The sequence below is a fragment of the Falco punctatus genome (genome assembly GCF_963210335.1).
Source record: "Falco punctatus genome assembly, chromosome: 10".
Lineage (NCBI taxonomy): Eukaryota > Metazoa > Chordata > Aves > Falconiformes > Falconidae > Falco > Falco punctatus.
Genome location: NC_137590.1, coordinates 2,916,884 through 2,933,663, shown reverse-complemented (window position 1 = coordinate 2,933,663; position 16,780 = coordinate 2,916,884). Strand labels below are relative to the sequence as shown.

The 16,780-nt window shown below is 51.7% G+C and overlaps 1 protein-coding gene across 2 annotated transcripts in view; it reads left to right on the top strand.

Annotated features, from left to right (window-relative positions):
• MYH7B (myosin heavy chain 7B) overlaps positions 1–16,780 on the top strand; it is a 31,870-nt gene continuing 15,090 nt past the window's right edge. The window contains exons 1-18 of one of the 2 annotated variants that reach the window (XM_080403761.1): positions 848–1,001; positions 1,727–1,830; positions 3,561–3,704; positions 3,796–3,952; positions 4,055–4,082; positions 5,169–5,265; positions 6,149–6,172; positions 8,019–8,111; positions 8,900–8,963; positions 9,085–9,183; positions 10,247–10,350; positions 10,907–11,045; positions 12,321–12,439; positions 13,257–13,406; positions 13,742–13,912; positions 14,450–14,629; positions 14,717–14,849; positions 15,351–15,427. In XM_080403761.1, coding sequence (XP_080259887.1) covers positions 905–1,001; positions 1,727–1,830; positions 3,561–3,704; positions 3,796–3,952; positions 4,055–4,082; positions 5,169–5,265; positions 6,149–6,172; positions 8,019–8,111; positions 8,900–8,963; positions 9,085–9,183; positions 10,247–10,350; positions 10,907–11,045; positions 12,321–12,439; positions 13,257–13,406; positions 13,742–13,912; positions 14,450–14,629; positions 14,717–14,849; positions 15,351–15,427 — 1,980 coding nt within the window. In that variant the 5' untranslated portion in view covers positions 848–904. Of the gene's footprint in view, positions 1,002–1,726; positions 1,831–3,560; positions 3,705–3,795; positions 3,953–4,054; positions 4,083–5,168; positions 5,266–6,148; positions 6,173–8,018; positions 8,112–8,899; positions 8,964–9,084; positions 9,184–10,246; positions 10,351–10,906; positions 11,046–12,320; positions 12,440–13,256; positions 13,407–13,741; positions 13,913–14,449; positions 14,850–15,350; positions 15,428–16,780 lie in introns of both variants that reach the window. The other variant, XM_080403762.1, reaches the window with a different exon arrangement.

Sequence of the window (16,780 nt, the reverse complement as noted above, 5' to 3'; positions counted from 1 at the left end):
ACATATCTTTTCCCACTCTGACCTTGACAGACACAATAAAAAGGGGCTTTGCTGCATGCACACAGCCACTCAGTCCTATCACCAAGGTTAGTAATAAAGAGCATGTCTGTGTGCACGCTTGTCCTCTGCTACTAACCCGCTTCACCTCTGCAGGGTGGATGTTCCTGGAGGACAGGGGCTGACTGGCGATACGGGGGAGGGGGGGACAGACCTGGACTGAGAGCATTTTCGCTAAGGTCTGCGCACTTTGCCAAGTTGCTGGCTACCAGCAGTGGCTATGGTTGTGATCGCTGCAGCGTTTCAGAGCTCTGCTGTGTGATACCGCATTAGATGGATATTAGAAAGCACTATCATAAAAGTGCTTTTCCAAGCAGCTGTCACAGCGGTCTCCTAGAAGGGGTCTTCCCAGGGATAATGCCTCCAGTCTTGCTTTTATCTTCTTGCAATGTTGCTTGGCAAAATAGCGCGGGGTCTTTGCAGAGGTTTTGTGAGGGTACCAGGGCTCCAAGAGGTTTGTAGAGCTGGAATAGATTTTAGCTGAGTTTATCAAGAAAAAGGGTGTCGTTGACGATCTCTGGTGACACCTAAAATGCGAATGTGGATTTTGACACCAAAGCGATGCTGGCTCACCCAGCTGAGACTTGCGGCACGGGGCTGGTAGCAGCAGAAGGGAAAGTGTTTGGTAATTGTCTTGTTATTGCATTGTTATTATTAGCTAGTATTGTTGCTGTCTTCTCTCACTCTCTGAATTTAAAAACGTGTTTGATGACCATGTTGCTCTTGATTAGCAGCCCAGCGGTGGGAGCTTTCTCCATTCACTGACTCCTTGTCTCTTCCTTCCTTTCAGCATTCCGGTGTCTTTCACTTTCTTCACTGCAGCCAAGTCTCCCTCCAGCTCGGCAAGATGTCTATGCTGGACATGAGCGAGTTTGGGGAGGCTGCTGAATACCTCCGGAAAAGCTACACAGAGCAGCTGAAGCTTCAGACAATACCGTTTGATGGTAAGACCCCAAGGCAGGTCTCGGCACAGCCCTGTGTGTGTGCCCCCAGACAGCCCCTTGGCCATGGCTCTCTTCAGAGACCATCTCCATCCCTTTTCCAGTGCTGGTCCTTGTGGTATTGCAGGTGCAGCAGAATTGCCCCCAGCACCCTGGAGGGCAGGAAGATTTCAGAAGTAGGAAAAGCAGGGTCTTGACTTTCCCCTTGTTTGCTGAGGTGCAGGCAGAGGTGGCCCTTCATTTTCCCCATCCCTGGGGGGCTGGAGGGCTGAGGGAGATGGGCTGAAGGACTGGTGTCAAAGCCTTCTCCAGCTCTGTTTCACTTTGGAGATGTCTGCTCTGCTCAGCCATGCCACTGTACTGCAGCTCACTGCTCCGGCTCCAGGGCCCAACTTGCTTCTCTCAGTTTGGCAAATGAGGAGACTTTTGCTTCCTCTCACTGTCCTTTTTTCAAAAAGGTCTGAGTGCAAGCACATGTGAAGCAGCAGACTTTTGTCAGGCTAAAAGTTGACCCCAGCAAAGTAAACCGCTGCCAAACATGAAGCAGACAAAGAAATCCCAGCTCCTATGACCAAAAACGTAGGAAGGAATAATCACTGTCCTTCCATGTTATTGGACTACATTCAGGTGGCTTTCAGTTGACAATTTCAAATAGTTTCCTGCATTTCAACCTGTTTGTGTCCCCTTCCTTTCCCTTTCCCTGTCCTCTCCATTCCTTTCTCCTCCAGGAAAGAAGCGAGTTTGGATCCCGGATGAGAAAGAAGCTTACATTGAAGTGGAAATCAAAGAAAGCTCCGGTGGCAAAGTCACTGTGGAAACCAAAAATAAGGAAGTAAGCAAAATACCTTTCATTTTCCAAGGGAGATAAAGTGTGTGTGGAAGGGGGATACATATGACAAGATCACGTCTGAAACTAGCTGAGCTCTTGCTGATAACCCTTCCATGCTCAGCAATCAGTCATGCCCCGAGGGGACACACACCGCGGTGTGTCAGGACACGTAGGCCAGTTACTTGCCAAAAGCGGCAGCGGTTCATCGTCCCCCCATCGAGGGTTTGCTTTCAAACACCATTCACCGTGCAAGGGAGCGAAGGGGGACAGTGGGGCTGGCCCAGCACAGCCCCCGGCCACGGGAGGAAGAGCTGCCCCAGCGCAGCCCCTTGCAGGGCTGAACCACTGCCTGGCTGGTCTCAAAGGTGGAACAAGAGGTAAGGGGCCAACTGGCCAGTTCCTGCTCTTTTTAGCCAGGATTCGCAGCCAAGTGAGCGGTGCTGCTGGGAGAACAGATGCTGGGCAGAGGGGTAGGACCAGCTCTGTGTAGTGGTGAGGCTCCCGCTTTCCAGCAGCAGGAGGGAGGCAAAGCAACCCAGGGTCAGCTGAAACTTGTCAAGATAATATCCAGTACAAATAGCTGCAAATGAGCTTAATTAATACTTGTTTCATGGCTATGGAAGTCGCATGGCCCTGCAACTTCATTGCAGCACAGAAACCCACACTGGGGTAAAACTGGAAAAAAGAGCAAGAACCTGACCAGGCAGTAAATGATAGGCTTTATTATTTATATTTCTTGGCTAGTCAAGAATGGCACTGAGAAGTGCTAATGTCTGCCAAATTTAAAAGGAATCATCTTTGAAAAGTGTTAAGGCTTTGAATATATATTTGTCTGGAACTGGGAAAATAAGTAAAAAAAAAATTCCCCCTCCAAAATAAAATTTATTGAGGAGGCAGTATAAATTTTATAAGCTTATTCTGATGTTTAAAAGATCCTCAGCTTCTGCAAACAAAGGAGTTTCCAAACCTTTTTTGCTGTTCTCTTTTGAAACTGTCCTTTTTAATAGTTTGTCACAGACTTACAAAATCTGAAACTGTATCTGCTTTCCTGGATCAGCATTTCCAGCAGAAACAGCTTCAGGAGACATAACCCCATCCTTATCCTTCTGTCTACCCTCCTGCTTTTTACACCTAGCACCTTTTAACACCACACACTTCATGTTTACCCATAAAAGAACCCCAAACAAATCTCTTTGAAAGGTTTCATGTAATCTTTATTAACAAGACCATTTGCTAAATCCGGATTCTTCCACTCAGGCCAGATACGTAACGCGATAGTTTCCCAGTGCTTGGCTTCGTGGGATTAAATAAATCCAGTTATAAGTGATGGTGTATAGGCTTCAGCTGTTTGCCCAAATAACCAGGGATCTCTCCGCGTGAAAGCCTGTGCCGCCACAGGGCTTTAGCTGCAGAGGAGAGCACAAGACGGGGTGTCGAGCACGTTGTGGGGTGACATCTTGGTGCCCCCCGGCTTGGACCCCCTCAGTCGGGCTCAGCCACAGCCCATCTCCCTGGGGCTGGGGCTTGCTAGTCCCCACTGGCCTTTGTGGCTGGGGTGCTGGTGGGGCTCCCCCAGCCCTGTCACCCCAAAATGGAGGGCAGCCCTGCTGGGAGGACCACCGACAGGGGCCAATGTGGGACTGCTAGAATGCCCGTCTGCTTGGCGGGTTTTGGGGGAGAGGGTGTTCAGTGGGCACTGGGGTCCATCTGATGTGTCCCCCCTCCTCCGGCAGACGCGGGTGGTGAAGGAGGATGAATTGCAGCCCATGAACCCCCCCAAGTTTGACATGATTGAGGACATGGCCATGCTGACGCACCTCAACGAGGCCTCTGTGCTCTATAACCTGAAGCGCCGCTACTCCCACTGGATGATCTATGTAAGCCGACGGCGCCCGGGGTTCACCTCGTGGGGTAGGGGGGTGAAGGGGCGTCGGGGAAGTTCCGTCCCTCATCCTTTCCCCCCTGCAGACCTACTCGGGGCTCTTCTGCGTCACTATCAACCCCTACAAGTGGCTGCCTGTCTACACGGCGCCGGTGGTGGCAGCCTACAAGGGCAAGCGGCGCTCCGAGGCACCCCCGCACATCTACTCCATCGCCGACAACGCCTACAACGACATGCTGCGCAGTAAGCCCTCGCCTCGGGGACCCCCAGCCTGGGGGATTTGGGCTGTGGGGGCAAGGGGTGAGGGGGGGGGCACTGGCCTAATGCCCGCTCCTTCTCTTCCAGACCGCGAAAACCAGTCCATGCTCATCACGTGAGTGCCCTCCGATGCCCTTGCCCCATCCAGCCCCACTGTGAGCAGCCATGCCCCCCCCTGCTGCGCTCCCGGGGGACCCCTGGGCAGGCACCCCATGCCCCAGGAGGGCCCCCATGGCCACATCCCCCCTGGCCCTGGCAGCTGTCGGCCCCCCCGTCCCTTCCCGCCCAGCCTGCCACCACCGCGCCAGGTGACAAAGCCCTGCGCGGGCCTGGCGGGCAGGCTCCCCCGCACCCCGACAGCTGCGGGCGCTGCCGTGGGGCACCCCAACCGCCGGCGGCCTCTGAGGAGCGAGGGGGAAGGAGAAATGGAGGCCAAGGCCAGAGGGAGATGGCGGCGGTGGCCGGTGGGGCGGTGGCGGGGGAGGAGGGTGACGTGGGAGGGTGTAGGCCAGGTTGATTTCAAGTGACATATAGATAAGGGCTATATAAAGGACTCTAAAGGACCCTACGCCGCTGCCAGGAGCCACGGACGTTTTTAGCCTCGGCCATAGCCTAATTAGGAAAGGCAGGGGCTGTGGAGAGATGCTTGGCACGTGGCTGGTGGCGGCTCTGCCCCCCACCTCCCCCCGGCTCTTTGTCATCTGGGATTACAATGGGAGAGCAGCTAACTATAGGGATGAGCTCAGCGGGGCCCGCCTGGGCAGGGTACACCCTGGTACGTCTCCAGGACCCCCAACAAAGCGGGGTGTGCTGAAACGACCTGAGCGGGCGCAGGCGAGGCTGGCTCCTGGCTGACCCCGGGCAGCCGAAGCCCCAGGGCTGTACAGCGCCGGTGGGTGCCTGCACCTCCCGCAGCCTCTGCGGGGGGCAGCTGAGCCCCCGCCGCACCTTCGAGGAGCTGGGCAGGGCGCGGGCTTGCAGCGAGGATGGAGCTGGGTTTCGCTCCAAAGACAAGCCCCAGAGGCAGGCACGTACCCCCCCAGGGTGAGGGCTTTGAGAGTGCCAGCCTCCCCACCCCTCCGATGCTTTGCTTCTCCCTCCTGGCATGACGAGCGGGGCGGCAGGGCGGCAGGGTCTCTGTTTGAAGCTTTGTCTGTTCTTTGCCTCATGTCCTTGATCTGTGTATTTCTGTTACTCTAAGCGGAGAATCTGGTGCTGGTAAGACTGTAAACACCAAGAGGGTCATTCAGTACTTTGCCATTGTCGCAGCCTTGGGCGACACACCGGGCAAGAAATTAGTAAGACCCTCTTTTGAAACAAGTTCTTGCTGTTTTCTTCCTTTCTTTCTTTTTTATTTTTTTTATTTTTTTTATTTTTTTTATTTTTCCCCTTTCCCTCCTTCTTCTTTTTACCTCTTTTTTTTTTTTCCTTCCCCCAACTTTTTGCATTTGGAAGCGTGTTTTGGTCTGACCCACCCAGGGCTTGGCTTTTCCCTGACTTTTGAACAAGCAAGGCTTGAAATCATCTTGCTCAAGGGGAAATGGATTTTTTTTTTAATGTGGCTGCTCAATCTGTGCAGCCCAGAAGAGGTGCTTTAGATGCCCTCTTTATCTTCTCTTCCTCCTTCAATACCCTGCAGATCTTCTTCTTAAGGAGCATTAAAAAAATGAAGTAAACCCACCATTTCCCACTTTGCCTCTTTTAAGCCTTGCTTTTCATCCTTTTCTCCTTTTTTTATCCTCTTGTTCATTTTGACCCTTTTCTACCTTGTGCTTTTCTTGCTCTTGTTTTGATTCTTGCATTTCTTTGGTGCTGGTTATTTTTGAGCTGCCCTTGCAATTGCTTATTTCTTCTTGATACGTTGAGGCTCCAGCCTGCTTTGCCCTTGTAGAAACAAACTGGCTGCTTTAGGTATCAGACAAGCAATACTTCAGCATTATTTTCTTTACTCTTCTTTGGGTTTGAATTTAACTGTTCTTGCTTTTTGACGCATTTCTTTATTTTCTTGAGCTAATCTATTTAACAACTTTTTTGCATTTCTTATGAAGTTTAATCCTCCCATGTTTTTCTTGGACTTTTTTTGGCACTAAATGGTCATGCCCTGCTTTTCTGACCATGCTTCTTGTGGTTCTTGCCTGGCTTTTCTGGATTTCTAAAGACGATTTTCTTTCCTTTCTCTAGGCAGCTCTTGCCACTAAAACTGGGGTAAGTGTTGTAGACTCCTAATCTTGAATGCTGAGGACAGAGTTGTGCTGCACCACAGAGCTATGGCGGGGTGATGAGGAAAGCCTGTGTGGGGCGTCTGCCTCGGGTCTGGGAGCACCTGGGCAGCATTTAGTTCTCTGCTTGGCTTTGTATCTCCCACCTTACCATAGTTTGAAGCTTTGGTGGTTTTGCCTCTTCATGACATTCTACCTTTCTGACTCCACCTTTCCTTCAAGGGATCTTTACTCTTCAAATGCTCATTTCTAACCAGCGCGGTGTTTGCCTGGGGGTGCCGTGGGCTCCTCCAAAGATAAGGTGAAGCCTCCACTCTGTGGTAGTGTCCCCCCCCGCCTCGGAGCCTGGCTGAGGGTGGTGGTGCTGAGGGGCAGGGAAGAGCCTCTTTACCATGGGCAGCACCGTAGCCTGGCTGCAGACCTGCACATGCCACCCTCTGCAAAAGCCTGAACTGGCTTGGCCCCACCACATTGTAGGCAGCTGATGTCCTTCTCTGGGGTGTGTTTCTGAGGTGCTTTATTAGCTCCAAGGAAACAGCTGAGTGGCTGTGGAAGTCCAGCAAAGGCTCGGTTTGGTCCCTGGTGCTCCCAGCACCCCAGGGGCTCAGCCATTTCAGCAGATCAATTGTATGTCCTTGGGCTTGGTTTCTCTGAGCACTGTGGGACAGCCTTTAGCTCTCGTACACCCTTGGCTGGGGGATGCTCAGTAACACATAAATCTGCTTGGGCAAACTTACTGAGAGTGAGATAGCTGGGGCTGAATCTGGGGGTCCTGGGGCAGCCCCCATGGAATCTCACAGGCCAGGCAATTTTAGATCAGGCTGAATTTAAAGATAATAGATCGAAGGATAACCATCACAGCTGCTCCCTGTCTCTTTTGCTCTTCACGTGCCTGAAGCTGCAGAGGTGGGGAGAAATCATGGGCCCCACGTTGAAAAGACAGTGTGGCTCTTGGAGGGCAGAGCCCGGAGCTGGTGTTCCCCACCTAAGGAAAGCCCTATGGACTGTAATGTGTCAGAGCACAGGCAAAAGCTCTCACGAAAAATCCTGCAGGAGCCTGTGCCACCAAACTCTACTACCGTTTTCAACCCCCACTATCCTTCATGTGGCTTGGCATGAGCCTTTTTTCTCTCCCTGAATGCTGGTCCTGCTTTGCCTGCGTTAGGTGGAGGCTATCTCTTTATCTTTGAACTGTGCATGTGAAATATGAATGGAAAAACAAGGTTAGGGGAAGATTAATCTTGGGACTTGCTCTGGAGACCTCCAGTAAGTTCAACAGATCACGCCAGCTGGGACCTGTGATGTTTTCCCGTCACGCTGTGACCGTGCTGTGCATGTTGTTGCTGCAGGGAGTTGTAGACCAAGCCTGTTTTCTGGATCTCCTCTTTTGCGATGTGCTGTGATTTGAACTGTCCAAGACTTTGGTTTGATGGATGAGGAAATGCCTGGCAGAGCCAAAGAGCCTGAAATGTTTCAGACTGTTGTGACAATGCGTGCTTGCTCTTGGATTGCATATCTTATCAGCCTAAGGAAGGGGCTATGGACTGCCGTGTGCAGAAAGGACAGTAGCCTGGATACTCAGAGGGACCAGTTCAGGGAAGGGGAAGCCCGCAAAGGGCATTGCTGCAAAACCTAACTCTGGTGACCCTAAACTGAGCTGCATTGCCTCGAGTCAAGGAGATGCCTCAGGAGCAGGAGGCTCTTAAAGACAGCCAACAAGCATAGCAGGCGGGTGGTGCCAGGATCCCCACTCACTGTTTCCCTGTGTTGTTGGTAACAAATCCCCTCCGGCTGGGTGGGATCTGACACAACCTTTTTATTTTTTTTCCCAGGGCACCCTCGAAGATCAAATCATTGAGGCTAACCCAGCTATGGAAGCTTTTGGCAACGCCAAGACCATAAGGAATGACAACTCTTCACGTTTTGTAAGTGTCTTAGCAGGACAGAGAGCTCATGTGTCGTGTTTATGCAACGAATGCATTGCTTGTGTGGCATTGTGGTTTTGTAGGGCATGAGACAAAGGCACGTAGCAGGAGGCTAGCTCTGCTTCCTGGTGGGGCTGGATTGCTGAAGTGAAGCTTCTTTTGGTTGCATCAGTGCAGTAGATGGTGTGCTGGTCAGAAAAAATCACCGTGGTGTCACAGCCCATGGCTGGCCTTACAGAACCAGAGCTGAGAAGGCCAGTAAGCACAGCCTGAAGTGCTGGAGCTGGGAGAGGCAAGGGTGCCCCTTCCAAGGAGCAGCATCTTTTCGACTAAGCGCAGCCTGGGTCTGCTGTGGGATGCTGAGCTCATCAGCCACAGGTGGCTTTGATGCCTGTTCTTGTGCCTTGGAGGGAGAGAAGACACCTGGGTGAGATTCCTCAGCACACCACAGAGCAGGAGGTGGTGGGCAGACTCAGTATCACACTGCCCTGCAGAACTGCTTAGCTTCAAGAACAGGTCTGAGGACAGGGATTTATCTGTTGTGAGTGAAATTTCTGCCTGTATAGTGTTTAAAGCCTTAGGCAATGCTGTCTGACCCTCTGCATGTTACAAACCAGGGAACTTCACCCATCTACTCCTCACTGAGCCCAGTAACTTGCCTGGTATCAGCAGAAGCTTAAGAAGTGGGAATTTACCAGTTTCTTGTAGTTGTCTGAGGTTTCTGGGTGCTGTTCAGAGTTGTAGCTGTGTAGCCAAGCCCAGCACTCATCTCCTGCAAATGTTTTCAGGGCAAGTTCATCCGGATCCATTTTGGCCCCTCAGGGAAGCTGGCCTCTGCAGACATTGACATCTGTGAGTAAACACGTGCCAGCTGCCGTGGGGAGGGATTTCTTCTCGCTATTTGTGTCGATGCTGGGTCAGCTTCGTGGAAGAACAAGCCCTCCCTTAACCCCTCTGCCCTATTTGATTCTAGATCTTCTGGAAAAATCAAGAGTGATTTTCCAGCAACCTAAAGAGCGAAGCTACCACATCTACTACCAGATCCTCTCTGGGAAGAAGCCAGAGCTGCAAGGTAAGGCAGCCGAAGCTGTGGCAGAGTCTTTGTAGCACGATGGCCTGAAATAGCCACAAGTAGGGCTCTGTTGCCAGCTTTGGGGTCCACAAGGAATGAGCGAACCCAGCCCACCATGCAGGTACTGCCCTCAAATGCTTTGCCTGCTGCTGAGATCATAGGGTTGGCGGGTAACTCAGGGTGGAAGGGATTTCAAGAGGTCATCTAGTGCAGGATCCTTTATCCTCACTGACCGAGGAGCCAGACTAAAGCCTTTTCTGCAGCTGTCTAGGAGCAGAGCAGTGGTCACTTGGGGTCTGTCTGCAGGGTGGGAGCATGCTTTGCAAAGCTGCTTTGCATAGAGTGCTCATCATGTAGTAGGTACAACACTGACCTCAGCATGTGCAGGCTGAGTATTTCCTCATTTTGGGGTAGGGGGAAGTGTTTTGCAGCCCACTCTGAGCTTCTTCGGCCACCCTAGTGAGATGACCTGTTTCAGGTGAGCTTGAAAACAGCTGCACAGCTCACTCGCAGCAGCAGCCCTGGCTGTAGGCATACCCTAGATGTGTTCCCCAGGACAGTTCCAGCTGACCCAAATGTGCAGGGCAGCGGTCCTGTGCTCTGAGCAGCCCTGCCCTCCAGGTGCCAGCTCACACGCGGTACACGGGAGACCTTTCCACACTGCAGAAAGATGGCTGGCACAGTCCCCTGGCGTGGTCAGCCTCTTGGCTGCAGGCTCTTGAGCTTGTTGCTGGCTTGAGAACAATACCTTATTAGGCAGGTCTGGAGAGCTGTGCAGAGCAGTAATCTTATCTGGTGGTCACAAGGACATGGATGGCCACTTCTAAATCAGTCTGCAGCCAAGCCATGTCCCAAGATAGCAAGCAGGAGGCATATCACAAAAGAGATGGACCCATGTGTGGACCTGCCTGAGCTTGAAGAGGCTGTTCCTCCCACCAGCTGGTGCCCTCTAGTTGAGGCTGGTGAAGCCTTACTGCTCCATCTGTGTCTCCAGGGTTGTCCCTCTGCCCCAGCTTTGTCTCTGTCAGACTGGCCTCACCCTCTACATGTGTTCCCCCAACAGATATGCTGCTGCTCTCCCTCAACCCCTACGACTACCACTTCTGCTCGCAGGGTGTAACAACTGTCGACAACCTGGATGACGGCGAGGAGCTCATGGCGACGGATGTATGTGTACTTCCTTCAGACTGCACATCCCGAGGAAGGAGACTTGGGGTGGGGTGGGGTGGGGGGTGGGCAGGCACAACCTTCTTCTGGGCAGAAATGGGGACGTGTTCTGGCTTTTCTGTGTCCCTCTCTAAATTAGCTGTGAGTTCCTTCTGGTTTATTGGCAGTCGCTCTACACATGCTGTGAGCGTACAAGGAAGAGCAGAGTGAGTCTGATGTCCATCAACAGCCTCATCCAGGCAGAGTAGTTCCCTGCACTAGGGAGGGCTTCTAGCACAGAGCACTTTGCATGGCTCCCGTGACAAGATGAGACCTCAGCTTGGAAAACCCCATGCTTTTGGGTGCTAGGCTAGCCCTTTTGCTTTCAAATAGATCTTGTGGGAGCTGCACTCGCATTCAAAATCCTATGGACATTCCTTGGCTAGGTGCCCACCAGACAGAGCACCCTGCTCAGAGCCCCAGGATAGAAAGGGTGCCTTAGGAGATGGTGGGAGGACCAACCCTCACCTCAGAGTGGTGATTTTTTTTCTCTATATATTGCTTTGTCTCTCTTCAGCATGCCATGGACATCCTGGGCTTCAGCAATGACGAGAAATATGGCTCCTATAAAATAGTGGGTGCTATCATGCACTTTGGCAACATGAAGTTCAAGCAAAAGCAGCGAGAAGAGCAGGCAGAGGCTGACGGCACTGAAAGTGAGTTTGGCTCCATGCTGCCAGATCAGGCATGCAAATTCCTCCCAGGGCAGACTCTGATAACTTCCCTGGGCTGGTCCATGAAGGTCAGTCACCACAACCCCAAGCAACCCACTGTCTTAGGACCTGCTGTAGGTGCACAAAGGGAACTAGTCCTTGAGTGGGCATATGTAGGAGAGCCTTTCCTGCACGCGCTAGGTGGTCTCATCTGCGTCAGACTTGCCTCCACAGCATCACAGGCTGTCACACCCTGGCTGTGCTTCACCTCGTTCAGTTTTCATCTGCCCTTCGTCTCCTCTTCTCTTGCACTTCATGAGACAGCCTTCCAGAGCAGGTCATCCACAGAATGTGAGCCAGGCCACGATCAGGTCTGCAAGGACCTGCTCAAGTCACAGCCTCCTGAAAAGTGGTTGAAGTAGGACACAGTCACTGTCTAATAATTTTTCCTTGTTTGTTGCTTAGGAAAATCCAATGCAAATCATAGCTCTAAGACAATAGTCAGGCTACAGAGCAAACCTGAACATTCAGAAAGGTCAAAGCTCAAATATTTTCTGTTGCTTTTGCCCTGCTGCATTATGCCTTATGCTCCCAGGCATAATGGAGAAGCTTCAAGGAGAGGGTGACTTTCCAGCATGTAGAAGGATGAGAAGAGGGAGCCCTGTCACTTAACTGGAAGGCTTAAGCAGTGACTAGACATCAGCTGAGGCAGGGATCCAGCAGAAATGACTACCTGGATCAGACCTTGTCATGTTAATGTTCATGAAGGAAGAGTTCCCCTTGCCTGAGGAATGTCAACGCAAAGCTGCTACCTGGTAATTAGTGAAGATTTTGGTCTAGCAGTGATTTCCCTACAGAAGTGATTTTCTGGCTACAATCTGCTATTAGGAGTCTATGAAAGATAAGCAAGAAAATCACCTCTCTTCTGGTCAGTTCAGATTTGCTGCATGGGAATCCAAGCTTCCACCAGCAAATACATAGCTATCACCAGATCAAGAAGACTCAAAAAGGTGTTAGGCACCTGTCAAGGTGCAGCAGGTCTGCTATGACCATCTCCTCCAACCAGTAACTTCTCAGGCAGCAGCTCCAGACTTTAAAAGCATCATACAATATGCAAGATGAGAAATCACACTAGACACTGGAGGGAACTCTGGAGCAGGTGGAAAAACTACTATAGTTAGCACTGATCAGCAGAAGAGCTGGTTTGGGTTTTTTTCTTTTTTTTTTCCTTCCCAAGTCTTCCTTGCTGGCTCCTCATGCCTTTGTACTGTTTTACAGGTGCTGACAAAGCTGCCTACCTCATGGGAATCAGCTCAGCTGATCTTATCAAGGGGTTGCTCCATCCTCGTGTGAAAGTGGGCAATGAATACGTGACCAAAGGTCAGAATGTGGAACAGGTGAGTGTCCAAGGACACCTCCACACTCATGCTGGTATGTGACTCCTTTGCAAGCAGGCCCATTGCACAATGTTCTCTGCACAGGGTGAACGGTGCTTCAGTTCACTCTCTCGGCTTTAGGAGGAGACCCCAGAGCAGCATGAGAAGATGTATCCATGATTATTGGCTCTTAGCAGCTGGGAAAGCTGGCAGCAGAGCTGGCAGACAGCTCTGGATATTAGCCAAGGCTGGAGGTTCAGTGCAGTATCTGAGATGTGGGTTGGATCACAGCCAGAAGAGGTCCATTTTCTATGGGTCTGTTTCAGAGACAGTCACACACTCCCAATGAAGAGTTCAGCTCTGGAAAGTAGAAAACTTATCTAAATACTCATCCAAAACTCATTTAAACTTATATTGTGGGAGACTCAAATACACCAAAAACGTATCTTGTCAGATTCCAGCCACATCACAGTTAGGAACCCAAACCTGGCCTGAACAGTGCAAGCCAGTCGAGGAAAATTCAAGACAACCTTAGGAGCTGGTGTCTTACCCAAAGTGTGCTGTAGGCTTCTGCCATGCACAAGGCTTCTGAAAATACCCCTTTAGTCTGAATCTGTATCCCAAGACCTTGGAGGCTAAGACCAGGCCAGGGACACAAGAACACACTTGTAAGCATGTGAAAATTAATCTTGGAGCACATACTGTAACCATGAACTCCCTGGATCTCTCTGTCTGTCCTTTGTGTGCCAAGAGGAGCTCTCTTCTTCGTCCTCTAACTCCTATGAAAGCAAGGAGAAGCATAAGTGCTCATGACCTGCTCTATGATTTGTTTTGGCAGGTTGTCTATGCTGTGGGAGCCCTGGCTAAAGCCACCTATGATCGCATGTTCAAGTGGCTGGTGACTCGGATCAACAAGACCCTAGACACCAAGCTGGCCAGACAGTTCTTCATCGGAGTACTGGACATTGCAGGCTTCGAGATCTTTGACGTGAGTTCTGCCAGCCCCCTGCAGTGGGTTCAGAGGAATGTTATAGCTAGACAGCTCAGTCCCCTCATGATTGACAGCTCTATCTCTTCCAAGAAACTGCTGACCTTGATAAGAAAAAGAGCTCTCTTCTGAAATAATTAATCTGGAGCAAACAGGCAGTTTGCAAGAACTGTTGTAACATTGCTGTGGGCACATCTCCAGTGATTTCTGGCTACCTGCTCTGGTAGCAATCCAGCTGAGCCTGGCAGAGATCACTCCACACCTAAACAAATCGGAAGAGTGAATCACTTCACATTTGGAGCTCCTTCTGACACAGATGTATTTTATTCTTGCAGTTCAACAGCTTTGAGCAGCTGTGCATCAACTTCACCAATGAGAAGCTGCAACAGTTCTTCAACCACCACATGTTTGTCCTGGAGCAAGAAGAATACAAGAAGGAAGGCATTGAATGGGTCTTCATTGACTTTGGCCTGGACCTGCAGGCTTGCATTGACCTCATTGAGAAGGTAAAGCATGAGTGAGGCACAGGAACGGTACTTCTGGTAGGCAGTCTGTTTGCAAAGACTGGAACAGTGAGAGGTGCTCTGCTACCAGAAATGAAATTATTCCCTCCCCAGTCAGTGCCAAGTGTCCCATTTTGGTTTTCCCACATTTACAGCTCAGAGCCTCCAGCCCATTGAGTCCTTTTTGGCACAAATTTTGACTTTATGAAACCGAGGAAATTACGGTCCTACCCACCAGCGAGCCACAAAACCTGGTGCAGCCTTTTCCTCCAGAGAACAGTGATCTCTGCCCCTTTTTTCCTACCCACTTGCTGCTCCTTAGTGCCTCTTAAGTACTTGCTAATTCAGAGCAGCTTGTGTAAAAGATTTCCACCATTGCATGGAGGAAATTCATATTTATTTTTTTTTTAAAAAAAGAGAAAACCTGTTAGGATACTGGAGAGGATGTGACCTCGCTCAGTGTCACCAAGACTCCCCCATTCTGGGATAGGACACGGCAACACTGAGCTCAGATCTCTTTATACCACCTTCTCCCTGCAGCCACTGGGAATCCTGTCCATCCTCGAAGAGGAGTGCATGTTCCCGAAAGCCTCTGACATGTCGTTCAAAGCTAAGCTCTATGACAACCACATCGGGAAGTCGCCCAACTTCCAGAAGCCCCGGCCGGATAAGAAGCGGAAATACGAGGCCCACTTTGAGCTGGTGCACTATGCTGGGGTGGTACGTCCCCCGTCAGCTCTCCCACAGCATTCACACTATCCCCCTTGCAGGGCCGCCCTTACCTTTGCCTCTCTCCTCTGGCGGCAGGTGCCGTACAACATCGTTGGGTGGCTGGACAAGAACAAGGACCCCCTGAATGAGACAGTGGTGTCTGTCTTCCAAAAGTCCCAGAACAAACTCCTCGCCTCCCTCTATGAGAACTACGTGGGCTCTACCTCAGGTGAGGATCAACCTCACCCCTTTTTTGACCTTGATCTCTCCCTCCCTTAGCAGCAAAGCCTCCTCACCCCCACGCTGAGCTGTTGGTGCAGCATTCCTGCACCCAGCAGCCTGGGCAAAGGGAAGACCCACACTGACCCCTAAAAACCTCCATGACCTGGGTAGGTGGGTTCTCTGGACACGCAGCGCTGCCCTAGGGGCTTTAGGGTTAGGGCCAGGCTGAGCTTGTGCAGTGCTGTAGAGCTGTCCTAGAGGCCCTGTGACTTGGGATGTGTGAAGGGGTCTCTTATTACCAAGAGCTGAGGAACAACACCCAGAGTTGGGTGCTGTGGGAGGTGTTTATGGTGGTCTGTGGCTTGGCTCTGCAGCAGGGCACTACCATCTCTGCTTTGCAGAGAGCCAGAGCTGCAGGCATTTTCAGGGGTGTTTAGGAATGCCTCTGAGTCCTCCCAGTTGAGCAGATGTTTTGCTGACGTAATTAATCAATATTTCAACCCAACAGAGGAACCTCACAAGCCAGGGACCAAGGAGAAACGTAAAAAGGCAGCTTCTTTCCAAACAGTGTCGCAGCTGCACAAGGTAAGAGCCAGCCCCTCGTTCAAGGCCATGAGGGGAGCACGCTCGGTGTCCCAGTATCAGTCCCACTTCCCTGCCAAGACTGGGGTATCTTGCACATGAGCTCCTGGGGCCTGAAGGAGCACCAGGGCTCCTGCAGGACCACCACTAGGCAAAAAACCCTAACACCCTCTCATCCCTGGGCAAGGAGCCTGTGCCTGGCAGAGTCCCAGCCCTGTCCCCATGCTGCTAGGGAAGGACACGAGGCTCCAGGCTGGGAGAACGATGGTTCCCTTTGAGCTGGGGCTTGTGCTGCTTCTGCCCACGTGATGCTTGCGCTGCTCAGCAGCTCCTTCGCCTTTGAGAGAGCGGCAGTTAAGACTTGTAGTGATGTTTAGATAATGTATTACATGAACATCACTTTAAGTCTGTGCTACTTCTCTCCTCATTCTTGTCAGCGGGAAGGACAGCCTTTGGGCAGAAGAAAATGAAGGAGGATCTTGCAGGTCTCTGAGCAGGCAGCTCTCTGCTGTCCTGTCCAGGGAGGTGACCTGAGCTATTTTACAGCTCAGGATAACACCACCACACCCCACACCACCACCACACCCCACACCACCACCACCCCCCATTCCCATGCTCACCACAGGAGTTATTTTTCCACCCCAGAGCTTAAACAACTGGAAAACAGCACAGACGGCTGTGTGAGCCCAAGGCTGTGCCCTGCCCTGACAGCCTTGTGGTGACAGGGTGCTCAAAATGGGCAGCACTTGTGTCAGAGCCCCCGTTCAGGGAGACGTGACTTTCTTCCTCCTGGACAAGTCACAGGCCGTGGTGAGAAGGTGCCCCATGATGACATGGAGCTGTGGGAAGTGTTCCCTTCCCCGCACTGGCCCTGGACAGGGTGAGCCTGTATGAGAGGAAGGCAGGCTGGAAAGATGGAGGGTGCAGATGCCTTTCCCACAAGAAAAAGGCAGGGCCTTGTCTTGGCTTGAGCCCTGCCTTGGAGAGTAAGGGGGGGCCCAGACCGGGTCAGCCGGGCCCTCTGTCGTGGCTGAGGGCAGCATTGTGGAGGTGCAGGGAAAACCTGGTGAGGTGAGGACCACAACCAGTGTGGATGCCAGCACTAGATTTTCAGGGTGCTGAGCACAGGGCTGATGGGCAGCAGCAGAGCTGTAATACCAGGGATACGTTCAGTCCTGTGTTCCTGGCTCTTCGCTGCAGCAAAACTTTACCTACAAACACTCGGGAAGCATCTGGCTCCTCTCTGGCATAGCAAAACCCGCAGATGCTGTTTGGCATGTCTCCAGCCCAGTCCCCTCTGCCATTGCTCCCACCCTGGCAGAAGGCAGTTGTCCTGCTGTGGGGCTGGAGATGTCC